The sequence below is a fragment of the Pelodiscus sinensis genome, chromosome 20 (assembly GCF_049634645.1).
Source record: "Pelodiscus sinensis isolate JC-2024 chromosome 20, ASM4963464v1, whole genome shotgun sequence".
NCBI lineage: Eukaryota > Metazoa > Chordata > Testudines > Trionychidae > Pelodiscus > Pelodiscus sinensis.
The window spans coordinates 26,316,038-26,343,930 of record NC_134730.1 but is presented as its reverse complement, the minus strand read 5'-3'; the positions used below and the strand labels follow the sequence as shown (position 1 = coordinate 26,343,930).

General features: G+C 49.8%; 1 protein-coding gene across 5 annotated transcripts in view; it reads left to right on the top strand.

The window, feature by feature from the left end:
• Positions 1–27,893, top strand: part of SLC39A11 (solute carrier family 39 member 11) — a 309,601-nt gene that overhangs the window by 213,321 nt on the left and 68,387 nt on the right. For all 5 annotated transcript variants that reach the window (XM_075904010.1, XM_075904012.1, XM_075904013.1 and 2 more), the window contains one exon: positions 18,866–18,935. In XM_075904010.1, the coding sequence (XP_075760125.1) occupies positions 18,866–18,935 (70 nt within the window). The remainder of the gene's footprint in view (positions 1–18,865; positions 18,936–27,893) is intronic.

Genomic DNA, 27,893 nt, shown 5'->3' with positions numbered 1-27,893 from the left:
TCTAATTTTTTAAGCATTCTGCTGCTGCGTCTCGCTGTTTGTTACTCGGGACACTGTGTCCGAGTTGGTTCGCCTGCTTTCTGCTACTTGTAAACCCGCAGTTTGAGACCAGTGTTTGTTGCAGCTGGGGTTTCCAAAGCGGTCTGAAGGTCTGTTCACACTTGTAAAGCAGCGATGTATGAGTGTAACCGTTTAAACGGGCAACCTAAATGGCTACATGGCTGCATGCAGCTCCCGGTCCGGCTCCCAGGGAGCTGTCTACCACTCTGTACTGATGCCTCTGGATCAGAGCATGGTGGCAGGTGGGAGCCGGTGCATGCTGGGAGCCAGCATAAAAGCTGGCTCCGGGCACCCGCCGGCTCCTGAGAAGCTGGCTCCTGCCTTGTGTGTAACCGCTGGAATTTGTAACGATTCAATGGTTCATCAATTACCCGCATTTTAACATCCCTATTTGTAAAGTAGGTTGGATTAAGCTAGTGAGCGAAGGAGGCTGTTTGCATCTCTAAATTAGACAGATGAACCCAATTCTTAACAACTCAGCTGCTACAGACAAGGGGAAGGGCTGCACTTCACCAGGGAGAACAAGTGTGCAACGTGTTTTGCTTTTGCATATTTCTTATTAAAAGCAGCTGAGGTTTTCAGAAGCAATTGACACATTCATGGAACTAGGGTGAACGTTGCTGCTGAAGGACAAGCAGGCACATTCCTGAGGATACAAGGCTACCGAATCCCCTGCAAACCCCCCTTCCGTTGTGAGACATCGAAGGAACAGGGTTCCAAAATGGTTTCCGGACAGAAGGGTTTGTTTTTTTTAACGTAAAAATCATCAGCTCATTAATGAGCACAGTGATAAATTTCCAGGAATTTGCCATGGACATGCACCACCAGAAGCACTGCACCGGGAGCCAGGAACTCCGTGAGGGCTAATCTCAGCCCTGACACTTACTCCCTTTGAGACCTTGGTCATGTCGCTTAAATTCTCTGCTTGGATTCCCCCTTATAAAACTGTACTTGTTTTGTGTGGTGGTTGGGAAGATGATTGAATGCTTGTATGGTGCTTTGGAGACTGGAAGAGCTCTATTGGTGGGAGCGACAGTTTGGGCATTTGCTCTCAGCAGAGTGTTACTGCCTTCCGGGCACATCGTTAAAATTTATCTTTAAACACAGGCAAATCTCAAGTAAATGGATGCAAACCCATACTGCCAATGCTGCATTGAAAGGGTATTTGTGCAGGAGGGGAAGAAGCAGAGGAGAGGAGATCCAACTGGACAGAACCTAATCTATCCCTTTCGAAGCATCCAGATGACATGGATTGACAGTGTAAATAGGATAAGATGGGTTTGTCAGTTGCTCATACAAGCCGAAGCACAAGGGTCATGCGTTTTAATATGCAAGGGAGCCCGTGATGTGTCGTGTTGCTTGCACGTGGAATGCGTGTTCCTTGCATAGCTGCTCCTTGCTTCCTCCATGCTTAACTGTTGCTCTGTGAGCAGTATGAGCATAGCCAGGTTAAGGAAGCCAGAGGAACTGGGCCTGGAAAGGCCAGTGGGGATGCTCCATCCCTATAGCCCCGGGCGACCTTCTGAGATGGGTGTCTTTGGGGAGTGAGGGGGGGGCAGGGCCCCCTTGTCCACCTGCAGAGTGTCCCCAGTGTGGCAGGAGGAGCAGCAGTCAGGAAATACCTATTCCACCTTGCCAGAGTTAAGCACCGGAGAAGCAAGGAGCAGCTAGGCGGGCGAGGTTGCTATGGCAGCAGTGATTGCTTGACTCGAGGTCCTGGGAGATGCTTTGCCATGGAAATCCAGCCCGGCCTCGGCCCTGGACCTTCACTCACAAAGGAGACAGGCTCGGTGACCTTGGACTCCTTGCTCTGAGCTCTTTGAGCATAATTTCCCCAGGGACCCGCCAAGGGACGCGGTCGCAGCTGGGCTTTGGCGATGGAGGCTGAAGGGGTGGGGGCAAGGATTTGGGGGCCCAGCCTTCTTGCCATCTGTCCTTGCAAGGCTGCAGCCCCAAACAAGGCCGGGGGGAAAGGCGGGGAGGATCTGGTGAGACTACATCATCGCATCCAAGGATGGGAGCCGGGTCAAACGGAACGTCGCTTTCCGGTGGCTGTTCTCTGTCTAGGAAAGCCAAACGTGGATTTGTTGAGCTCATCAGGGCAACTCACCGAATATTCGTCTTTGCCAGGATACTACGTCCTGTGGATAGGGGCGAAACAGTTGATGTGAGAAAGCCCGACTTCAGGAAGAATCTTGATACTGTTTCAGGCGCCTTCCTCATAAGCAAACAAGGGAAGTATAGCCGAGATGACTCTGCTATCAGGCACAGCTTGCTGGAACTCGCTGGAGGGCAGGGACCGGGTCCAGAGTGACCTAGACACGTTGAAGGATTGGGCCAAAAGAAATCAGATGAGGTTCAGCAAGGAGAAGTGCAGAGTCCTGCCCTTGGGACGGAGGAATCCCAAGCATCGTTACAGGCTGGGGACTGACTGGCTAAGCAGCAGTTCTGCAGAAAAGGACCAGGAGGTGACCGTGGATGAGAAGTTGCTCCATCCTCCCTGCCTCTTCTCCATCCTTGTTCCACCCCGCCCCATCTCCTCTGAGTGATGCGGCCTGGGAACTAGCAAGCAGGGGGATGAGGGACTGGCACCGGAGGCGTGTGTCTGCCCCTCTCCCCCCCAGCATTCTCCAGCCTTAGCAATGAAGAAGAGCTAGCGAGGGACTTGTCTAGAAATAGCCGACTGTGCCGTATCCGCTGCAAAGGATAGTACTTAAAATATGCATCCGTTTCACTGAATCCGTGTCTTTCAGCTGGCCTCGCTTGGGCGGATGCTTCTGTGGGCGATAGGAGAAAATGGGGGTGGGATAGCGTGGGGGGTTCCACTTCTAAGTCTCTCCTTTGAACTCAAAGCCGGCACGGGATTTGCATCTTGTTCATGCAAATTGACCAAACAGCGCTGGGTTTCTAAGGGTACGTCTCCGCAGCCCATGGCCTTGAGTCTCCCAGTCTGGGGTCCAGAGGCTCACGCTTGTGGGGCTCACGCTACCCTGCTAAGCATGCTGTGTAGGAAGGCTTCAGTTTGGGCCAAACCCCATGCCCATCCCCAGGTTTCAAAGCCCATCCACCGGATCGGCAACATCCCCTCAGCTAACTGGAACATGGTAGAGCAAGCCGGTTCTGTGGATCTAGCCAGGGGCTGTGTAGACGGACCCTAATTGTCCTCGTGTAGGTAGACTGGCTTCACTGTGGTAGCCAGCCCACAGTCAATGCTGATTTCCAAGAAACTGGGATTCCAAAGTCCACGTGCCATGATGGAGGCCGCTTTCAGAGCCAACCTGATAATTTGGGAGAGGCTTAGTCGCTTGTTGTCACGGAAACGATGGGATTCATGCAACAGCTAATGTCTCGTTTCTGACTGAGACCATGAAAGTGCAGGGCCGGCCATTTCAAAAGTGATGATCCTAATTCTCTTGCAAGTTCCGTCGTAAGATCGTGGAAACCGTGCTGACCCACAGAAAAATCATTTAGGGGTAATGGGGGGGGGGAGTCTTGGAGTGCTGGCACGGGCTCCCCGATGCTGGGGGAGGCCCTAAGCCTTGGGAGCCAGATCCAGGCAACCAGGGGGCTGCATTTGGCCCCCGGGCCTTAAGTTCCCCACCCTGGTGTAAACAAAACTGGGCTCTTTGACTGCTTTCCCTAAGGAAAAGAACACTGCAGCCAACTCAAGCCCAGGGGAAGTTGGGTGAATATCACCTCCCGAGAAATGCCCTTTGTATGTGTTCTTACTGTCAAATATTCTCTGTGAAGCCACCTGCCTTCCCAATTTCTCTTTCAGCTGAAACGCTCCACTGCTTTTTTAAAAATGTCATCAGGCCTGTCTCTGTTCTCATTGATCCTTTCACTTCAAGAGAAAAATCTCCTCAATAAATCTCCCATTGATTTTTTTTTATCCTCATATATTGTCCCCATCTGAGACTTTTGTGTCACAGCCAATAAATAAATGACAGCAAAACACCTCTGTCCAGACTTCCATTCACCCTCTCTTACATCCATCATGCCTTACTTTAATCGGCCTAGTGGTCTGAACAGGGCAGACTCCCCCCCCCCCCCCCCCCCCCCATGGCTGGCTTCTGTTCCCAGCTCTTGTCCTGACTTGCTCTGCAGCGTGGGTCAGCCGTTTTAAACCTCTGTACTTCTGTCTCTCTGCCTGCAAACGGAGAAACTTTTCTCTTTTATTGGATCAACTTCTGTTGGTGAAAGATATTATCATGAGCCTCCTTGAGCAAAACTCTGCTCATCTGAGGAAGTGGACTTTGCCCACAAAAGCTCATGATACTACATATATATTTTTTCTTTGTTTCAAAGGCGCTACAAGGCTACTCACTGTTTGTTCCTTTAATGTAATAAGTAGACACCCTCCCTCCCATGATGAGGCCGAGTTCTGGTCTGTCCTACAGACTTACGTTGGTATAACTGGATCACTCTAGGGTCTGGAAAATCCACTCCCCATTGTGACGCAGTTTTACTGACATAAACCCCAGTGTTACATTGATGGGAGGGCTTCTCCCGTCGACATAGCTACTGGCTGTCGGGGAAGCTGTCCTGCTGACATAGGCAGCCACTTCACTAAGCACTGCGGCAGCATAACTACAGCGTAATAGGTGTGGACAGGCCCTCAGGTGCTGTCCTCCTTAGGAAAGAGTTAGCACCAAAATTCATGCTGCTGACACTTGAACCTTGTGGCTCATTTTTGGCGAGTTCTTGCTGGTCTCTTTCCAGCTCAAGGGACCCAGTTACAGCGATCTACTTTTTTTTCTCCTGTTGCAGTTCCCACCCGACCCCCATCCTGATCAGCAAGATTCAAAGGCCTATTTGTTAAGCGATGGTCAATGCCTTCTGGCGGTAATTAAATGTTGGGTCATCTCAGTATAACTTCCAGAATGAGGGTTTTTTGGGGGCGGAGCGCTTCATTCCTCATCTGTGGCATTCAAGGGTGGGTGGGTATGAAGAGGAGACCATCTGGTTTATTGCTCCAGCCCAAAGAATTGTGGCTCGGTGCAGCAAAGAAAGTGAAGCTCACATCACAGAGCGAAACGGAATCGGAACTAGTCCTGCCTCTTCCCCAGCCCTTGAGGAGCGAAGTGGATGAATGGTTAGGGTGTGAGTACCTCTGTTCCCCCCGCACAAGCCGTCTCCTCCCTCTGTGCCTCAGAGTCCCCCGTACGGGGGGGGGGGCAGAGGCGTACAGCTCTCACTGCCTGCCTCAAGGTGTTGCGGGGAGATAGGCCCTCCCCGAGTTACAAACCTCATCCGAGGAAGTGGGTTTTGCCCACAGAAGCTCATGATCCTATACAGCGTGTATATTTTTGGTAGTCTCTAAGGTGCTACTGAACTCCTCGTTTTTGTACAAACCTCTGACGTACGAACATCTGCACACACAAACAAAAGCTCGCCAGCAGCCTCAGGGAGCAGGCAGGAGGCACAGGTGATGGTGAGCAGTGCAAGTGCTGGCTGGAGGACCCCAGAGGAGCAGGGGGAGCAATCACGCTGCTAGTGGTTGAAGAGGAAACTGTTGCTTCTCTCTAACCCGCCAAGCCAGCTGAATGGCCACCCCTTGCTCCTCCTCCGGCCCTCACTCACACCGTTCGCCACCTCCTGGTGAGCGGGGCAGGGTGCATCCCATAGTGGGAGGGGTGGCCAGGGATACCCAGAAATCCCCTTGAGAATCTTCATCTGTCTCCTCATACTCCTCTAATTAAACCTGCCTTTTGTCAAGCAGCAGCATTCAAGGTTAAATAAAAAACTATTTCCACTATTTTTCATTGCAAATAGACAGTATTTCAGCACCATTCTGGATTAAGTAGGCTTTTGTGAGCTGGCCTAGGAACCTAACTACCATTTATAGCATTGTTTCTGTGGGAAAATGCGTTCTGAGTTCTGAACAGCCGACTTACAAATGAACTTTTGCCACACGACCCGTTCCGAAATTGGGGACTTAGTGCAACTGCATTAAAGACGGTGAGGTGCACAGAGACTCTGGTAACAGGGGTCAAATACATTGCTAAGACAGACCCATGCAGCACGTGGAAGTTGAGGTGTTTTACTCCTCAAGCAAAGGTGCAGAGGTTTCTAAACTGGTGACAAGATACTTGTCTAATTTACAACTAGAATGGACACTGGTTACTGCAGAATTACTCAGTACAGTAAACTTCTGATAATCTGGCACATTTAGGACCCAGGGGGTGCTAGATTATCAGATGTGCCGGACTATCAAAGGGGGGGCTATGAGGGGTCTTGGGTGGAGTGGGGGGGATGGCGGGGCGGCGCTGCGGGACCAACCCGGCAGCACCCCAGCTGATCTGCCCCAGGCGTTCCCAAGTCAGCCGCTGCTGAAACTGACCAGCGGCTGACTCGGGGAAACCCGGGGCAGAGCAGCTCCAATTGTCTGGCTGCCTGGAGCACTTCCGGGTTCCCGGTGGTGCCAGACTAGCAGGAGTGCCGGACCACTGGATGCCGGACAACTGGAGTTTTACTGTATTGTGCTTCAGTAATACATCTTGGAGATGCATGATTTGGGGCCCCCCAAGAAACTCTGTAATAGCAAAGAATGTTTACAAATCTGTGCTGTCAAGCAACCCTGCCAAAATAAACCAACTGGTGTGTGTGTGTGTGTGTGTGTGTGTGTGTGTGTGTGTGTGTGTGTGTGTGTGTGTGTGTGTGTGTGTGTGTGTGCGCGCGCGCGCTCTCACACAAAACCACGGTTTCAAGCTTCTAATTGCATGTGTGAGACAGACGGAGACAGAGAATCATATCCACTAGCACAGCCTCTTTAGCTATGAAGAAACCTGCATCTTTGCACAAGAATTGCAATCATTACAGCTTCTGGGTATTGTACTTTACATATGAATGCTAATGTGATGTCCTTTGAGTAGGTTCTACTTCAAGGGTAATTGTAATATTGCGCTTTGGCCTCACCATGGGGTAGATCTTATATGCAGCTGGGTAATAAAGGCGCTCAGGGAGAATGCAGTGTTGCTGCCATCAAATTATCATAATTAAATGTGATACCTGTAGTAATTATGCTAGCAAGGATTGAGGGGGGAGAGGGAATGGGCCTCTTAATTAGGGGGTTGATTTAACATCTGAGCCATTCAGAGTCCTTAAATATCCCCAGACATATGCAAAGTAATATTGTTCTTCAGTCATATTATCATAGACCTTAGAGAGAGCTTTTTAATCTTCAGAACATTTTACAAGCATTACTTAATCCTCACGCCACAGGCGTGCGTTAGTTTAGTGCTGTTTTTCTGAATTTACAGAGAGAAAACCAGAGGAGACGCTAAGAATTGCACAGGGTCAGAACAGACTCATGGATTCCTGGTTCTCAGTTCTGCGTTCAGATCTTGCTCCTCTAGTTTACAACGTGCCTGGTATCGGGGCTTCACCATCGGAGCGTGAAGCCCTGTGCCGAGCGTGCGGAGTACCGAAGGAGAGGTCTATATTTACACTCGGTGCCTGGTGCTGTGCTGGAGTGGGAGGAGCTGTGATTCTCTTGTAGATTGTGGTTTGAGGAATGACTGTGAAAATGCCACCATCTGGCTAGACCGGTCTGCTCCCAGTGCAAGGTAAATCAGTTGTTACCTTGTCTAGTCCTGCAGAGCAAGCAGGGAACCCTTCCTGAATGCCACACCATTTGCAGAATTGCTAGCTCATTTCTCGTTGCAAAGTCTTTACCTTGAAAGGGATATCTCCAGGGCACCCTTGCTAGATGAGTGAATACTTGTAAATGGGGCATTGTGATGGAGTGGACTAGATGCAAAGCCGCCTGCTGGAGGCTAGCGGTAGTGCACCCTGCCCCAGGGAAAAGAGCAGAAAAGAGGTCCTCCAGGCAGACTAGAGCGGCTGCTTTTGCTACAGCCAGTCATAGGCCAGCAAGCTGATATAAAAGAAGTTGCTGAGCCAGTGCCTGGTAGTTCCTCACTGGAGCTCGAGCTAGTCAGACCTAGGGATGGAGTGGGAGAACAGCAGCACCTTGGACAGCTCTGAGTGTGAGTTGGCCTTCAGATCTGGTAGAAACCCAGGTCCAGCCACTGAAGACTAGCCCTTAACAGACTGCGACAAATTGCAGAACCCGGAACAGAGTGTGGGGAAAAATGTGACCTCAAAGCCCTGAGAGAGACGGCTGGACAGAGCAGCTTTTTGGGGAAGTGGTCCAGGGATGAGACAGCAGCGGACCGCAGTGATACTTAGCAGGCAACTGCTACTTACAGGGTCTCTGGGCTTGGACTCAGAGGAGTGGGTGGGCCTGGGTCCCCCCAACTCCTCAACGGCTACAAAAAGGGAGATAAAAAGCCTGGTTCCAGGCGACCAACCAGGAAAGCCATCAGGGACACCTCCAGTCTAGTTGGGTGGAGGCATTGCAGACACACCCACAGCCGCAAAGGGTGAGCCCTTACCCAGACATAATTGGATTTGGAGTGCCTGAGGGGAGACAAACATGGAACCCCACCTGAGACTCTCGTCACACATTAAGTGTTGGTACAATCCGCCAGACAAATAATTCACGATAGCAGGTTTTAGGGCAGTGGTACTCAGTCCTCAGCAGAACCCACTGGGGACTCATGAGCCTGCCTGAGCTGCCCCCATGGGAGCTGGTGGGGGAAGCAGCTCCAATCATGAGCGCCAGGGGGTGGAAATGTTCCTCTCTAATCTCAGGGCTGGGGACTTCCGGTTGCAATTTCCCCTCCTCCCCCCGTCCTCTCCAGCTTACTGCAAAGCTGAGCCCCCTGCCCTGTGGGAAGCGTGCTGGGGACGTCGCTGCTTGCAGATGCACATGCAGTTTCACCACTCAGGTTTGTAGGCTTTCAGCTCTTCCAAATAGAGACCAGAGGTAATACATAGTGGGGATATAAGGGGGTCATATCGTGCCCCCACACCATGGGCATGAGGGACAAGGGTCGGTGAGCAGCTGGAGGGGCCAGCATCCATGGATGCTTGGGGAAGGAGCGGGCCCCCATACTCACCCTTAGGAAACGGAGCAATGCAGCTGGGGAGCAGAGCTAGTTGGGGACTCATTGCTCCTCTTGTCCTGCTGCTGCCAGGGAGCTGGTGGAGGGGGACTGACCCCAGCTCTGCTAGTCCTCTAGGCACATTGTTCAGGGGAGGAGGAAGAGGCGGGATGGGGGCAGAGTAAGGGCGAGGAAGAGGAGGGGAGGAATGGAGCAGGGGCCAGGAAAGGTGGGGTCTAGGGTGGAGGAGAGTTGTCCTGGCCCTTTCCTGGGCTGTGGGATTCACCCTCCTTACTATGCCTCCTTATATAGCAATGAAGTGGTACAGTAAAGAGCAGTGCATCTTGGAGTCCACAGATACTTAATGGAACACTCCAGCACGTAGATTAATGAAGCAACTTAACAGCTAGGAGCCAAGTTCTATAAACCTATACTTGGATGTTTGGGGTTGATCCTGCCTCGGGCAGGGGGTTGGACTAGCTGATCTCCTGAGGTCTCGTCCACCCCTCATCTTCTGTGAGCCATGTAACATCTGAAGGGAATCCGGAGCCAACGCTGCACCCTCATGAGCAAGAGACGTGCATAAAAAACCAATTCCACGTTAAGACAATAGCTTAATGCTAGGAGGCTCCAGCTAGCAATGAATGACTTATAGCTATGGAGTGTGTAAGTAGACTGGGATGATATTTAGCTCCAAATGACACGCAACAGTTTCTTGCCATTTCAACCAGAAAGGACATTGTCTCAACGACTGAATTACCTGCATCCTGCTTCAAAAGCCTTTTAAAACTGCACTTGAAAGGGAATCCTCTGAACTGTTGTTCATGCTAAAATTCGACACTTAACAAAGACTCTAGTTATCTTACCCAATACAAAGATAGCTTCCTCAATTATCACCTCTAATACCATTAGCTCACAGACATTTACCTTCCCCCCCTCCCCCGCACCCCCCTTCTGTGCTGAAATTTGAATTGTCCTTTTCATATGTGTTCTTTTTTTTAATTGTATCCTTTGGTATATATGGTTGTGACTATTTTCTTCCACTATTTGATCTGAGGAAGTGGGTCTGGCCCACGAAAGCTCATCATCTAATAAACCATCTTGTTAGTCTTTAAAGTGCTACATAGTCCTGTATTTTGCTTCATGACATGCAGGATCTCTTTCTTTTTCATTCCCATGGCCTGTCTAATTAGTCCTGCTGCCTAGGAGAATTCTCAGGTGGCAGAAGAAAATCGGAGATTTCCTATGAAGATGGTGCCGAATGCTCATTGCTGAATATGAAACGGTCCCTGTGGACAGCTGACCGCGTCACCCAAGCCTTAGAAGAAAGTCCAAGCTCTGATTGAGCCCTGTAGACTTCAGTGACTTCTTGACCCTCCAGCCTATTCCTCATAGGGGAATATGGTTGGGGCCGTTCCCGCAGAGCTGCTGTGTCAGTGCAGAGCTTAAATTAAGGACTAGGGATGTGAAAGTTAGCCAGCGAGGTCTGGAGCAGCTCCCCATCCGCAGGGGGCAGCTCTAGCCTCAGGGGGCCTGCCGCAGATAGGGACTGCTCGAGGGTGGGGGAGGAGGGGAATACAGGCAGGGACTGCTTTGGTGGGGCTGGATCAGCCCCTGCTGTGGCAGGGAGCCTCAGTTGAACTTCCTGTTTAACTGGTTAACCAATTAAATAGGATTTTACATCCCCATTGCAGACTCAGGGTATGTCTAGACTACAGGATTTTGTGGACGAAAGTGGACTTTTGTCGACAAAACTATACCTGCGTCTACACTACCACTATACTACATAACGTCGACAGAACTTGGCAGTTTTGTCAACGGCGGTAAACCTCGTTCTACAGAGTTCTGTCGACAGAAGGCGTTATTGCATTGACACTGTCCTTTGTGTCTACACTCTCATGTCGACAAAGCGGCTTGCTTTGTCGACAGAACTGGATGTAGTCTAGACGCTTTTTGTCGACAGAAGCTTTGTCGACAAAGCCTCTGTCGACAAAAGCCTGTAGTCTAGACGTACCCTCAGTGTTGTTACTTTCTACCAGAATTAAATTCATCTCCAGTTTGGGTTTCTTAAGCTGTGTCTGTATGACTGACTAGGATCAAGTGAAACCCTCGTTATTTTAATTTAGGGTTTAGTTCTGCCAGTGCCACTAAGGCACCTGAGGCTACGTCTATACTTCATCCTTTGTCGCCAGCGACAATACAAATGAAGCGTTCATTCACATTTCTCCTGCTTTCATTTGCATAGTCTCTTCCAATCCATTTTGCAGAAGAGGTTTTTGCGCAAAAAACCCACAGTGTAGACGAGGCAAAAAACCCTTTTGCGCAAGATCCCGTATACCTCCTTTTTTGAGGAATAAGGACTCTTGTGCAAAAGGGGGTTTTGCCCCATCTACGCCGTGGTTTTTTTGCGCAAAAACCTCTTACGCAGAATAGATCTGAAGAGACTATGCAAATGAGAGGGCGAGAAATGCTAACGGGTGCTTCATTTGCATTGTTTCTGCCGACAAAGGCTACAGTGTAGATGTAGCCTGAGTAACTTCTGCATACCGTTGATTGGCAATAACAAAGTCCCCTGTGGCCTTTGTGGAATTTTTGACTCCCCCAAATGCCCTGGCAATTAATCCAAGGCCAGTAATGCTTACCGGCTTATAGGAAGTTCTGGTCCGAGTCGGATGTGGGTTTTTTTTTTTTTTTTTTACTTTCGATGTATCTAATCTCCTTTGGAAATTCACTTTCCATGTGCGTCCCCTTGTTAGCGAATTCTTTATCTGGCCCTCTCTTATGCTTCAGTCCGGTCGTTCTGAGCTGCATCATTCCAGGGAAGGGAATGTAGCAATGTGGGTAATCCTAGCAAAGACGCTGACTCTTGGGTAGCGGGGCCTTGATCCAATCCCTAAGAGCTTCATATCCTTTCAAACTCTTAGCAAGGCTCTGCTCCTAAGCCCCAATTGCTGCATTTTTGTGTGTTTAGCTGCTTCTCCTTGTAATCTTATAAAAGCTCACGCATTGCTTACAGAGTTGTTGTAGCTCTGTTAGTGCCAGGGTCCACGAAACGCAAGGTGGGCGAGATACATTTATTGGACCAACTTCTAGGTGGTGAAAAAGAAGCTTTCATACTACACCGAGCTTGTCTACCTCCCCCGGTCTCTCAAAGGCTCACATTAGCATTTCTAATAGATTTGTATTATAATTGCCTGTGAATATACCTCAGTGTGAACTATTTTAGGAAGCAGAATCAACCTCTCTGTAATCTAGAAGACTAAGATACCAGACTACAGTTTCATGTATTTGCATAGGAAACGCTGCCCCCTTACTAGCTTCGGTATTCTCAGGGTACGGCTACAGTGCAAAAGACTCTCAGCGGCATGTCTCAGAGCTCGGGTCAGTTGACTCGGGCTTATGCTGCGGCACTAAATATATTCTTGCAGGTCTTCAGGCTCGAGCTGGAGCCTGAGCTCTGAACCCCGGTGAGGGAGGGGCGTCCCCAAAACAAGGAATCCGGGATTGCTTATTTGCCTGAGTCTGAAACTGTAAGGGTTGTGCTTCCCTGTATCCTTCTGCTCTCGTAATTAAGTCCTGGTTTTGTTTGGCCTCCAAGACAATCTTTTCTGAGCGCCTCCTCAACAGTGAAAAGAGAAACAGACATCTTTGGGAATCGTGCGTCACTGCGCGTGCGCAGTATTCATGACCTCCGCAGATTTTTTTACTTCCTCGTGGGAAAGTGATCCCTGATGGGGAAGGAAAGGGAATCCATAAGAGCAGTCAAGAATCCCTCCCCAGCCTTGTAGGCAGGTCCATGTGGGCGCCCAGAGCAGCTGGTAGAGACATAAAATCACTGCCAGGGTGGTGGTCGGGGTCGGACGGTCATGCCTGTGTGAGAGAAGGAGGACTGTGCTTGGCGTGGAGGGGCAGGGCGTTGGGGTGTTTCTGAGGTGATAGGTGTAGGGCAGGCTGTTGCCCCTCAGGCAGATCAGAATGTAGCAGCCTGCCTGCAGAGTGAATTGTTCCCGTTATAATAGGGGTGAGATTTCCCATGTGATCTTTTCCCTAATCTCGTTATTAATATTTGGGTGGTGGCAGCGGAAGTTTTATTCCCAAAATCTAGGATATTTAAGATTTGGGGGGAAGTTTTATACCAAAGCCTGGTAGATAAGGCTTTGGGGTACACTTGCTGGCCCCCACTTCTGCATTTCTCATGCCAGAGTGGGGAAGGAGCCATGACATGGTGGCAGAAGTGGGATTAGTTTGAGAACCCAGGATTTTTAAAAGGACACAGGTTTTTTTTTTGAGTGCAAGCATTGCAGTTTTTTTCTCTTGCTTTTTTCTTTTGTTTTCTGGGCTGCTTCAGAGGGGCAAACAGAAGATTAAGCTTAAGCCAGACACAGACCTTCCCAACCAGTTTGGTTTTTTTATAGCTTTCGTGACAACTGGATAGCTAGGCTGGAATAGAGCAGGGAAGGAGCCCAGTACATGCTCTTGCGATCCGGCAGGGTAGCCCTAGAGGAACCAATCCTTCCTAAGCAACACCCTGAGGCAGAAACCGCCTCAGCGCCAGGCATGTTCTTAGTGAATTCCCTCAGGAGTATAAAACAGGTCTAAACATTTTAAGGCTTCTTTGCTTTGTAAAGGAACTTTATTGTAAAGGGCGATGTGGCCTTACCAAAGCTTTATGGTGCTGTAGCGACGAGCACCGGTTTAAATTTGTGGACTGAAAAATTTCCTTTCCAAATGTGTCTGTTGCTACTGACCTTTCTGGAGATGGTCAACATCAGTTGTGAGCTTGAGCGCCCAGCGCGTACCTGCTATTTGAGTTGCTTGTGAGGTAACGCTGCCCATATGGCTGCATCGATTTGTTGATTGATAATTAGAAATAAAGGGTGAATACTCCACATTGCTGTTAGACAGAGGGGTTTAGGGTTTGCCTCCAATGCACCCCAGTCCCATTCTCCAGCCATTGCCCTGTAGTTGAAATAAATTACCAAAATAATTGAAATCAGTGTGATCAGATTGCATTATTTTAAAAAAACATGCAGAATTTTACAGAATTTTAAAATAAAATACGCTGAATTTTTAAAAATTTTGGCGCAGAATTCCCCCAGGAGTAATCCTTTCGTCTCCCTCTCTTTCCAGACGGTAGCACGGTTGGGTGTCCATTTGTGAAGCGTTGTAGAGAGGGAGGATTGGTTTTGCATTGAATTCTGAACCCAGTGAGGTGAATGGCATGTTGTTTTTTCACTTAAATTTCCTCTGTGCCTGTACCTGCTTTTGATGTGATCGGATTTAACTGCCTCACAGGGGGGTTGTGTAAATGAAAATGGTGAAAGTACTTTGATACCTGCTAAGGAAGAGGCTGGTGCTGGTATTGTGCTTGCTGTGGGCTTTTTCAATATTTTAAGCAAAGTTGTGGCTGGGCGGATGCAGCCCTGAGCCCAGAAAGAACCATAGATAAATCCTCCAGGAGGCTGGAGAGGCTGTGGAGGAACTGGCCAATCAGAGGCCTGGGAGATCTACAAAAGGAGCTGCAAAGCTCAGCAGCACTCAGTGTGGGGAAGAGCTCATGGTGAGCAGACTGTGAGTAGGCCCGGCCAGTGTTTACGGGGCTCAAGGCGGCATGTTGCGGTTGGCTGCACCGCATGGCCAGGCGGCTCCCAGCCAGGGCAGCAAGCGAGCAGCATGGGCCCCTGAAGGCACAGGGCTCAAGGCAACTGCCTTGCTCGCTTTGCCCTATGGCCAGGCCTGACTGTGAGGCTGGGTTAGGAAGTTGTCTCCAGGAGGGGAAGCCAAGTGGAGAAGGAGACTGAGGAGAAACAAACTGAGACAGATTTGGAGACACCAGCAGAAGGCACTGAGAGGTCCCCTGTTAGGCGTGTACCCTGGGAGGGGTTGTCATTCACACAGGGTATAACTTGGCCAGAGGGCTGAGTAGCCAAAAAGGCGGTGAAGACTGAGGACAGTACAGGCACACGCACTCAGCCAGACGGGGGCGCTCGAGGGAGGTGTGTCTCCCCCTCACAAAACTTGGACTCTGTTTGGGCACCAACGATGGGTACTTGGGTGCATGTCACTGTATCCATTCAGAGGCTTCTGAAAATATTTGCATCCAGGATGGGCCGGCAGAGATTAGACCGAATCGGGGGAGGGAGAAGACCTTTCAGGGCTCTGACTGTTTGTGCTGGAAGAGGGAGGGTAGCTACAAATCTGGACGGAGTTTAATTGAGAGACTTTCAGAGTCTCTTCTCTCAGTCGTGAGTGGAACGAACCTGGGGCCTCTGCCAATTTCTGTTCTTCATTACCTTCCTGGTATTACATTTTGCTCGAGCAGCTGGTCCACCGTATAGCTTCCCTCCCCGTGCGGCAGCTACTCCACCCAGCAAGCAGTTCCCCACACGCCATCTGTTGATCTTCATTCCCCATTAGTTACGTTTCCTGTGTCGATGCAATTTGTGCTTCTCTGTCATTCACGTCGCCAGCACGTTTCTTTCGCTCCTTTTGACTCCCACTTCGGAGCATGATCATTATTGTGGTTTTCTTACCCGGTATTTAGGCTCTTCCCAGCATTTAATCACATTAGCTCTTGGGCGAATTGAGTTCTGCCCTCTGGGAGATTCATTTGTGTTCCCTATCACAGCTCCGAAGGGTAACACCAGACTCGCCGCCATCCAAACCATCTCAATGGCTTCATTTAAGGACATTGCTCCAAGCCATAAATTGTATTTTAAAGTAGAAAACTCTAAATGGTTTTGCTGATCCCCCTCCCACCCTGTTGTGTGAATCTGAAGCAGGAATATAGCTCCTAAGCCCTTTATCATCTGCAGGAACAAACTATTTGGAAGTAGCAGCGTATTCTCTCTCAGCTCTCTGGTCACGTCTCATGTTGCTTGCATATATTCCAGGGGGATATTCTTAAACACCTTGTGGAGGCTGTATTGGCATTCTGCACAAGTGCAATGTTTATCTGGGACTTCTGCAAGCTTTAGACTGCAAGTTTCTTTTGGAAGAAGCTTATCTGGAAGAGATATTCAGGAAAAACTTATTTTGAAAGAGAGCGTGTACACAGCAAAAGCGCAGTTTCGAAAGATAGCATTGATTGGACGCTATCTCGCATTTCAGTTGTGATTACTATGGACGGAGTAAACCAGGGCACCTGTGCTTTTTCCTGGCGGCCTCTTCTTTTGGAAAAAACACTCTCTTCCATGTCCGTACATGCCTTTCTCTGGAAAAGCTTTTTCGGAAAAAGGCTTCTTCCTCGTAGAAAGAGGTTTACCACTGTCAGAAAAACCCGTGTTCTTTCAACTTTCTGTCAATAGATGGCAATAGCAGTGTGGACATAAGTGTAGTTTTTCTGGAAAAACAGCTGTTTTTCCGGAAAAAACTCTACAGTATAGACATACCCTGGCTTTGGTATTGTAATGTGCCCATTGGAGAAGAAACAGGCGACCCAGGAGCGGATGGAGTAAACGGTCCTCTTTATTGCAGATACCCGTTCCCCTCCGACCCCCAACACGTTCCAAATGAGCAATGATTTGGCACCAGTTGCACTCCTGCGTCCGTTTGAGTATGTGAATTCACACATCGCTCACTACTTCCCCATAATCCTTATTTAGTAGTGTTAGCTCTTATCACATGAATATTAATAGGCAGGTGATGAATATTATTATACCCCTTCTCCCGTTTACAGGATTTTCAGTTGGATCAGCACTTGTCTACATTACATACTTCCCAAATCAGCAGCATATAGAGATTACAAAGGCTGTGACCCTGAAAGTGTTTTTACAGAGCAAGTGAGAAGACAAAATAAAGATGACACTGTCCAGGGCAGCTTTCTTTCTAGGCTGCGAGGACGAAGAGGGGGAAAACGTGTTCAAAGGACAATTATTGCTCTGGCCAGACCCCTACCACTAATGTATAGCAACCCAAGCCCTTGTTAATTCTTACACGTCCCACCAGTGCCAATCACATTAGTGTTGGCTCTCAGGGTGGAATAACTCCATTTTACTCAATGGAATTACCATGCTACGATATTATACATCAGTGGACGCTTAAAGAGGTCTTACAGTAAGGATAAGATGGATGATTTGGGATTCTCTGGCTTAATCCTATATCTTTGCTCAATATTCAAACCAAAGCTCTTAGCGGTCCCAAGACGTTTGTTTCAATTTCTGCATTTTCAGCTTAGAGTGGGGAGAGGGGGAAATGAAAATGCCCAAATCTATGAGAAGGGCAGTTCTTGCTGTCCAGTATCAGAGGGATAGCTGTGTTAGTTTGAATCTGCATAAACAACGAGATGTCTCATGTATCACCTTATAGACTAACAGATTTATTGGAGCATAAGCTTTCGTGGGCAAAGTGACGAAGTGGGTCTTTGCCCACGAAAGCTTATGCTTCAATAAATCTGTTAGTCTATAAGGTGCCACAGGACTTCTCGTAGTTCTTACTGTTTTTCCAGCTGACTGGAAATATGAAAGACGCTGCTCTTCTGAGACTTTGAGCTGCAGTCTTCAGACACTCAAAGTTCGGTTAAGTTTCACAGAAGGGTCTTCACAAATGGGAGTTTTTCTGAGCTAGACCTACAGTTTTGCCATTTTGGATGTTGCGTCAAGATGCCTGACCAGTTAGAAGTCAGGCTTTTTGTCTTGGTGGTTGTGGAAAACCTTCTTTTACTCCACCACCAAATTATAAAAGCAAATCTGACTTCATTTTTGTTTTTTGCCTTCTCCTGCCTGGTTAGAAGCCATGGCAGACTGGCTGTTTAAAGAAGAAAGAACTGTAAAGAAAGAAACAGAAAAAAAAAAAGTTATATTGCTCTGGAACGGTTGAGAATAATTTTTGTTTTGAAAGAAGAAAAACAGAATTGCTGGGGTGCAGAGCGGTGGGGGAGAGTTTGTGAAGAAAATAGAAAAAGGCAGGAAGTGAACTGAGAAGAATAAGCTAATTATCCAGGTGATGTTGCAAGCATCACTTCTGGGGATGGAACCGGTGGTACATAATGATGTCAAATTGCAGGTCTGCGGCACCTGCCAGAGGGTCTAACAACCCTTCTCTCCTATTAGACTGTGTGGTCACTGCAATTAGACAGCTTTAAGAAAATGCACCTGTTAGATAGGCTCCAGCAGAGGATTGAGAATTTGTGTGTTTCAGTAAGCTACCAGTCAACTGCACAGTGAATATTTCTCATATCTCTGTGGTGCTGTATTGTAGGCACAATGTGTTAGTATGTAGCAAGATAAATTGTTAGCTTACCACAAATTTCTGTTCTGCTGTTTACGGAAATAAGCCTTTATAAGCATGTTTACACTATGCGGAAGATCAATGCTGCCGCAATCAATTTTTCAGTGGTTTGATTTAGTGGGTCTAGTATAGACCTGCTAAATAAAACTCAGAGGGTACCCTGTTGGTGGCCAGTTCTCCTGCTCCTCACAAAGAGTAAAGGAAGATGACGGGAGTGTTTGCTCCTATCGGCCTCCTGCTGTGTGGACAGCATGGGAATGCGATGTAAAATACATTGACTCCAGGACTGTTGTGATTACAGGATGTCCCCGCTGTAAGTCGCCCTGGTAGACATTGGTTCCGCACTAGCGTCGACGTTTGTGGGAACTGTTCTGTTCTAAGTCCTCCCATTCCCTATTCTTTCATCGCGCGAGTATAAAAAAAAGACCAATTGACACAAACAGAAGTCAACCATGGGGTCCCCGCTTCACATACTTTCGTTTTAAGTCCACGTTTTTTTGAATGTTTCTTGGACTTATAGTGAGGACACCCTGTACCTACTGTAGCAGAGGAAGGGGCTTGGTTTATCACGTTGCTTGACTGATCTGAATTGCCAACTCTCTTGTTTTTCTCTGTCTCTCTCACAGAGGGTCTAGCTGTTGGCGTTGGGTTTGGAGCTGTGGGGAAATCAGCATCAGCAACCTTTGAAAGTGCCAGGTAAGCGACGTGGGTGTTTCTGATCCTGACATTTAAAACTTTATGCCCATGCTTGCCTCTCAGAAATATTACTCTTGATCTCGGAAGGCAGCGTGAAACTCAACAGTGTGATTGGCGAGATGAGGAAGGGTTAGTTTAAACTGGCTAGGACAGCAGAAGGAATTCTTTCTTCTGTGTGACTTTTCTATTGGCTGCAGTCAGGGCTGGTGAGAGACTTTGCTGGGCCCTAGTAAGCGTGGGAGGAAGAAGGCTTGACTCCGGGTCCTCCGGAAGGGAGAGGGCCTCGTGCAGAAGGGGTGGAGCTCGGGGCTAGCCTCCCCCACCCTGCCCGGGGCTCTGACGGTGATTTAAAGGGCCCAGGGCTCCAGGTGCTGCTGAGGCAACTTCCCCCTTTGTGTCCCCCTCCACGCTCCACCCTGCCTCCCATCGGCAGCTCTGGCTGCAGTTGAAAGTTTCTGCCACTCTTGGAAAGTGCTTTCCACTCCCACGCCACTAGTCACACAAATAGAGCTGACCCAGGTGATAGATGAGGACAGTGACCCAGAACAGTGTTTGCCTGTTTGGGGCTAGGTCTACACTGCAGTTGTGGCTGGTCCATGTCAGTTGACTCTGGCTCCCACGGCTTGGCTACCGGGCTGTAAAATAGCAGTGTAGGCATTTGGGCTCTGAATTCTCTGCCGCTGGCAGGACTGAGCCCCCAATGAGATTCTTGCAGGGCAAATGTCACCCGGGTGGCACTGGGCCTTCCCGAGCTGGTAGGAAGCGGAACCCCAGTGTTGCTTGGAAACGCTGCTCTGTCGGCCTAGTGATTCTAGCAGTCGCATAGGCCCAGATTTTCCAGTAGCCACCGCCAGGTCACATTCCACACCCGGCCTCTCTTTGGCGCGTTTCAAAACACTGAATCAGGGGAGGGTTTTAAAGCGCGACGTCTCTCCCGTGCACACACCCGGAGGGGTTGCTAAATCGATGCCCAATCAACGAGCACCGGAGCGACTCCGGTGTTTGCCACAGAGATGTTTGGCCATGGAACTGTTTTGTACTGCAGCACGCCTCAACCCCGGCAGCCGCAGCTTGCTTCAGGAGCGTGGCTGAGTCATGTAAGAAATGAATAGGAAACCTGCGTGCCTCTCGGTCGGGGAGAATCATTGATCTTCCACTTGGCACCGGCTTTTCCCTCCCACCCTTCGTTTCATAATATCATTTAGCTGCCTCTAATTTCCTCACGCCCTCATTGGCTTGTCTCCAGCGTGGAGGAGTGGGATTTGAAATGGCTGAAATTCTTCCGCCTCTGGGTGCCTTTCTGCTGGGGGCTAGTCAGAAATCCGTGCATCAGCTGTCACTGGGGCCAGCGTCCTGCTTTCCTCAGCTGCGGCCCTGCCAGGCGGGGGTGGAGGAGCTGGGAACTTCAGACTCATTAAGGTCGTCGACCGAAGGGCGGTCGTCGTGGGCAGCTGGCGCGTGTGGGCGTCGTTCTATTGCATGCGGGACGTGGAGCGGGGAGTCGCTCTGGAGTCTTTTCTGCTTCAGAACTGTGCAAAACGTTAAGCAGCCTGCTTAGGAGGGGCCTCTCGGCTGGCTTCTGTCAGGCTCGCTCGCCTGCTGTTCAAGAAATTTGCTCCCTGAGGAGCAAGCTGTGCCACAGGGGACAGCGCGGGAGCGGTGGCAACAAATCTGTTTCAACATGAGCGGTTTATCCTCTGGGCCGCTGGCCATGAAGGCTTTGCCTTCACTACTCATCCTAAAGAGAACCACCGTTGTTGCTAGCTCAGGGCAGGTCTAGGTGGCAGGGGAGAAAACGCCAGCATCCTCTTGGAACTTGTGCCCTTGGTGGAGTTGTACCCATGCAAAACTTTTAAAGGGAAGGCGAAAATGTGTAGAGCATGAATCTGGGCCGAGTCCTGGCTCTATTAACTGAAAGGAGATTCCAGAGCTAGATCTGAATAACAGAACTACCCACAACAGGCAGTGGAGACATTTCCAGCTTACAGCAAGCCATGACGGGGGGCGGACATCCCTTCCCTTCCAGGGGTGTGTCTGCTGCCAAACATCTGGGACCATGAGTCCGAGCCCACGTCTGGGACTTGGAGCTCATGCCACGGTGCTATCAGTAGTCATGGAGACGTTCCCACTAGGTACCAGGAACCTTCCTTGGGTTTCAGAGCCCACGCTGGAACCTCTGTGCAGCTACTTTTGGTGCTATAGCGCGAGCCCGAGTCGGTCGCCCTGGCTCTGAGACTTGCTTCAGTGAGTCTCCTCTTGTAGTGTAGCCTTGCACCCAGCACCCCACAGGGGTCGAGCGTCCAAGCCTCAGTCAAGCCAGGACCTTGGGTTCAAGCCCCATGGCTTTGCAACGCTGATGCAGCCCCGCTGCACACGGGCCCAGGGAGTTCACCACAAGTATCTCATAGGCTGACTTGCTTTGTCCTCTGGCCAGTCAAGTTTTCCCAGGCCACCCCACAGATAAAGCGGGAGAGCAGCCGTGTTTCGGGAGGGCGCGAGGTAGGCTGGGCTCTGGTGGCTGAATTTGGGCCTGCGTAATGCAGTGTAGGTGCTGGAGCCCAGGCTGGGACTAGAGTTCAATAATTCCCAACCTGGAGTTACAAATGGTGCTAAAGTCCTAGGTTAACAAACTGGGTCTGCTGCCTCGGGTTCCACTAACCCGGGGATTACACTGTGGAGTCAGGGGGGCTGACAGAATTGCCCTGGGCAAGGTAGGAGGGGCAGCTCCATGCTCCCAGCGGGGGGCGGAGCCCTGAGGAGAGGGGGCGGAGTTGGGACAGCAAGCCCTCATGACTGCCCAGAGCATGCTGTGCGGGATTCCAGTGGTGATTTAAAGGGTCCAGGCCTGGATCTCCAGCCACTCCTGCAGTAGTAGTAGCTGGGAGCCCCGGGGCATTTGCCCATTTTACCCCACCCTGTCGATGGGCCTGTGTGGTGCAGACATTCTCTCAATCAGTGGCTCTCAACCTTCCCAGATCCCTCTGCCCCTTTCAGGAGTCTGATTTGTCTTGTGAACCCCTGAGTTTCGCCTCACTCCAGAGCAACTTGCTTTAGAAAATCAGACATACGCATACACACGTGTCTCAGCGCAGTGTTACTGAAAAATTGCTTACGTTCTTATTTTGCCATAGAATTATAAAATAAACTAACTGGAATAGAAATAGTGTGTTTCCATTTCAGTGCATGGTGCGTAGAACAGTGTTACTAAGTCATCGTATGAAGATTTAGTTGGGTGCTGCTTTCTCTGGTACTTTTTACTGTTGTAAAACTAGGCCAACATCTGGATGTGTTGATGTACCCCTGTACAGAAGAGCTGTGCATACCTCCACAGGTACACATACCCTGGCTGAAAACCACTGCCTAAGTGGTCCGTCCTGGCTAACCTGCCAGGTTCTTCTGGGGAGGGTGTTACCTGAGTCCCACCTTCCCAGGACTGAAGCAGCAGATTTCCTTTATATATAGTCCAGCAGGCAGTGTAGCAAGATTCTGACCATGCCCAATGGGTCCTGCACTTCTGGCGGACAGTGTCTGCCTCAGAGGCTCTCTGTGACCCTCCCCACAGCCCCATGGTCACAGCCTACTGAGCCATACTCATCACAGGCTAGTTCACAGTTTGGGGTGAAAACCCCTCCATAGTCCTAGTCTCCCCTCTGATGGGGAGACTGTAGTGGGAAAGTTTGGGGGCTCACCCACTACTCTGGGTTCTGGCTTAGGACCCCTAGATAGCAGCAACTCATGGGGATTTTCCCCCTACCCCCAATACAGCAACCTTGTCCCTGGGCCACTTCCCCTTCTCCCAGGTACCTGAGGGTATCTTTCCTGCTTTAGCACAAACACTCTTTCCTTTTTGCAATTCTCAGCTCTCCGGCAATGCACGTCCTCCTCTCAGTCCTTCAGTCTTTTCCTTCCCTCTCCCATATCCAGGGGGAAATCTTTTAAAGCAGCCCCACAGGCCTTAATTGGCTGCAGGTGTCTGATTAGCCTGCTGCTTCAGGAAAGCTCTTAACTAGCTTCAGGTGCCTTCCTATCTTGATTAAGTGCCAGCAAGCTATTTACCCAGAGCCCTGCATACCTGCCCTCCATTAGAGTGCGGCAGCAAGCTGGTCTGGGTCTGTCACAGTAGTTAGATGATACTTAGTCTGCTGACCCATCTCCACCATGTTAGACACTACAACTCCCAGCAATCCTGGGCTTAAAGGAGCGGTGTCCCTGTAAGAGATATGCTGCTTGTACCTATTCTGTTACCCAGAGCTAAGGATTGGCTAGTACCAAACTGTGCTTCTCACTTCCCTCCCCTCCCGTGGCCGTTGGAGCACTTAGAAAAAGCACGTTCGCTTTCTTCGCCGGCTGCTCCTCCTTCTCTCCTTGCTCTGTTCTGATCAGCAGAGGGAAAGATTTGCAACGTGCTACAGCCGAGCACACACCTGGGAGACTGGCGATTTGGCAGCGCGTGAATGAGCTTGCAGCCATGACGATAACTCCGCTGGATTACAGGGTGCCACAGTAAGCCCCAGACCATTAAGGAGAAAAACAGCCTGCCGTTTTTTGCTGAGAGCCTCTCGCTGTGACGGCTGCTCCTTTCCATCCTTGCAGGCCATTTCTCTCACGGAGCCGCCATCTAATTGAATTGGAAAGAAGAATGTTTCTAGATCCGATTCTTCCCCCCCAGGAGAATGAAGAAGCGCTGGATAATCTTTCTAGCTTCAGTAATGAATTCGGTTTGAGTCTTCCATCTCGCCTACCTCCTGAAGCGGTTCAGTGCTTTCGTGAACATTCATCTGCTGAGCACCCTGCGCTGGTGATCTGTAGACAGAGAAAATTATATAACCTGCTCTCGCAAGCCTTTCTTTGACTGGGAGCAGTCATGACGTGCCTAGAACTCACCTACAGTCTCTTTTGTAGTCCACTCCCGGGCTTCCGCACTGCTCTGCCAATAGATCCCCGTCCTTGCTTGCAGGGATACTTACTGGTTCTTGCCCTTCCCCAGAGCTGGGCCAATGTATCTCAGTCCTTGAATGCAAAATAGCATCCTTCCTGTTAAGATCGGAGCCGCGGCTGCTAATTTGGTTGGGTTGGGATGCAAGGAGTGGCGGTTTTGTGCGCTGGATCTGATGTTCCCCAGGGATTGGGATGAAACCCCGGACTGGGGTGGAAGGAGGTGCTGAGAACACGTCCCATTCCTCTGCCAATGGACATAGGGAGGCTTTTCCAAACTCTGTGTGGCCAACCTGACTGGGTGAAGGAAGTGGAAACAGTCAGGCTCCAAAGACTCATTGTACGCATAAGTTGAGCCTACTGCAGCCAGCCAGAGGTGGAACTGCTCAGCTACTGGTACACGTGAAGAAAAGAGCCAGAGGGCAAACAGGGAAGCATAGTAGAAGCGGGAAGGGCTGAATGTGAAAATTACCAGCGACTTAGGATCCATGTCACGCCTCTGTCTTTGCACTGCAACCTGGTGGTGTTCTAAGCGGGGACAGCTGCTAATGGCTTGCTGATAAGTGTAACTCTGTGGGGATGGGACATGATTCTTTCCTGTCCCATCCCCCTCTCCCGTTACATCGTCAGGGAAGAATCCTGGAGCAGCTCAGCCTTCCCTGCACTGCTAAGCCCCATGGGATAGGCCCCCAGATGTCTGAGCAATGCCCGTCCCGCAGCAGTACACACTCACCTGCTCAAGCGTTATTGACGGTGTGTCTGCTGTCACTGGCGCGAGGCTACCCCGGGAACAGTCACTGGAGTCTCGCTCACTCGAGTTCACTCTGCTGTGAAGACCTATCCACCGTGTCCACCGTTCTCCCGACTCGGGTGGCCATCCGGGTACCTCACAAATAGAGGACAGCTGCATTTAGTGCATAAGGGGCTCAGGGCAGGAGGGCTGTGGGGGTTCAGGAGGCAGGGCTGGGGGTGGAGGGGCTCAGAGAACAAGGAGAAAGTTCACCGCCTGCTGCAATCCTCCTCTGCCCTCCCCTCCGGAGCCAGGAGCAAGAGGAAGGCACAAACTGAGCACTTTCCTCTCGCTCCCTGAGAGGCAGGGGCAGAGAACGATGAGTGGGTAAGTGCAGCTGCAGCCCACTTCTCCCCCCCCACTGCTGCCCTCCCGAAAGGGCACTGGGGGGAGGGGGCAGGTAGGGGATGGGGCAGCTCTGGATGGGTGGGGGGGCGCACATCTCCTGCCTGGCTACCTGCTGCTTAGCAAGGCATCCTGCAGGAGAGTCCCAGGAGCCCAGTCCAGCTGAGAGCTGCTGCAGCCGAGCGCCCCTGCCAGCCGGCTGCTTCTTGCCAGAATGCCACACCAGCTTCCTTTCACCTCAAGAGAAAAACAGAGGCCCTAAAGGCGCCGTTTTGTATCAATTGAGGACAGAGTAGCTAAAAATAGGACTGTCCTCTATAAAAGAGGTGGAATGACCTCCCACCTCCCAGCCCCTGTCAGTCCCAGAGCGGACGCAGCATGGTCCCATACATATGCCTGTCCCGAATCTGCCTGGGGCCAGGAAATGAGTCAAATCCAGATCTCCTGCAGGGCGCAACATAAACCCTCATCAAACCCTTCAGCTTTTGTATTTGCATTTTACAGTAGGGACTAAGGAATAGTGAGCAGAGCTTGCTGCCATTCATTTAATAGACCCACCCGTTGATTGAAGGGGCTGGGGGAATGCAGCATATTCAGCCTGTGAAATAAACTCCAGGGCCTTTTCTCGGTCATAGAGCAAAGCGAGCATCAAGCAACCTTATTTTTAGAGGGACTCCCCGGCTTAGAGGTGCATGTGGCTTTCAGACCTGCCCACGTCCCTCTTTCTGCTGGAGAGCGACGGCTTGTCTGCCGGCGCTTGAAAGAGGCAAAGTCCACATCTGGCAGAATCAAAACTTGAAGTGCAAGCCAACAGGACGTGTGCGTTAATGCAAAACCACCAAGGCAACCCATCCGGGAGCTGTGGTCAGCATCGTCGCTGAATGTTCCTCCCAGGATGGAGAGTTACGGACAATAGATCGGTATTGGTCTGACTGTGCTAAGCGAGACGCATAGAAAATGTGGATCCTTGAAAAGAGGGAAAAAAATGCAATATGCTGGGTTATAGAATCCTCCTCACTCTAACCTTTTGAAATAAAGGCTCCCCATAAAGTCTGCAGAGACTCCTGAGATGTGCTAACAAAGGAGCTTTTTTTCCCCCTTCTGAGACTGCTCAGTAAAAGCGAAGAAGCCAGAAGCTGTTGGTTCTTTCTCTGTGTTTAAAGCAGCATTAATCATGTTAGCTGAAAGCTGGGGTCTGGATCCATGAAGAATATCAATGCAAATTGAGCAGGCTGCAAAAGAGAAAGGAAAATAACTTAATCACCATCAATCTGTTTAACAATGTCATCTGCCGATAGAACAAGGCCTGGCTTGATCTAGATGTTCAGCCTGGAATATGTGTTGAAGAGTCCAAGAGTTCAGTTTTAAGGCGTTGCAGAATTTTTGGGGAGAGGTAGGCTGCAGCTTTACTTCAGCCTGGATCCACGCTCTGAGATTGATCCACTGGCAGTCGATTTAGCAGGTCTAGTTAAGACCCACCAAATCGACTGAAGATCACTCTCCCATCGACTCCGTTACTCTACCCTGGATGAGATGAGTAAGCGAAGTTGACTGGAGAGTTTCTCCCATCGACTCCCCTACAGCATAGAACTCAGCTTAAGCTGTGTCGACTCCAGCTACGTTATTTACGTAGCTGGAGTGGCATAGCTTTAGATGATTTTCTGTTGTAGTGTAGATGTAGCCATACAATGCTGCCCTCTCACCAGCCGCTGTGGACTGCTGAGAGGCAAGGCCGATGGTGGGCTAGCTAACAAAACCAGCTAAACAAGAAACCGTCTTCTTGAACTACTTCCATCTATATAAAGTCTAACGACAGCTAGAACAGCTGGCTGGGTGTGGGAGTGGAGTTGTCATCAGTGGAAACAGCTGAGGCTGAGACATCCTTCTGAAGATAGAAAGAAGGGTTCCTTTTAGCTCATATGCACCTATTTGTACTTCAGAGCAATCAGCGTACTGGGGGAAAACATTCAATCTGGTGGTGATGAATCTGTTTTTATAAATCTCTGGATATTTGGTCTGGTTACTTGTATTGAAACATCACATTTAACTGCCTTTGTGCTGAATAATAATCTTACGTTTTGTGCCGTGGCTCTGCAGTGCAAAAACTCTATCAGCCGTGTGCACAGGGACGTTCTCTCTGATGTAGTACTGACGTGACATCACCTCCGATGTCAAAGGCAGCATCCGTTCACAACCACACAACTCAGTGTATTGGACAACTTCTTCGTTACTTCCCAACAGAGCATCTCCATCCCTAGAGGTTTTTAAGTCCCAGCTTGACAAAGCCCTGTCTGGGATGATTGAGTTGGGGTTGGTCCTGCTTTGGGCAGGGGGTTGGACTCGATGACTCCTGAGGTCTCTTCAAGCCCTGAGATTCTAGGAGAGCATTACTTGGAGTGACTGTTTTGGAACCTGGCTAGGGGAATGAGTTTAGCTTTTCCTGCCCTGGCCTAAATGTTGTGAGATCTTGGATCACAGATTATGAAGACCCGGGTCACGTGTCTGACCCATAGGACTTGTGATTTTAGGTTTTAAGTGATAAACTTTGATAAAATACCTCCCGATACCAATGGAGAAAAACGTGGGAGAAGTAGTTGTGGGTTGGATAAACACTGGAAGTCACCAGAAATGGTTATATGTATCTAAGGGCTTGTCTACACAGAGCAGTAATGTGGCCTATGGAGATCTTGTTTCTAATGTGCCCTAGTGTGTTGGACATGAATTGTTCCAGGTCGACCAGCAGGTCTCACCCTTTCTAGAGGACCGTCTGCCTTCCAGAAGTCTGGGTTGCCTTGCAGACCCCCACGTTTCCATACATTTAAAAACTGCTTGCTTACAAAATCAGACATAAAAATATAAAGTGTCCCAGCAGAGTATCACTAAAAAAT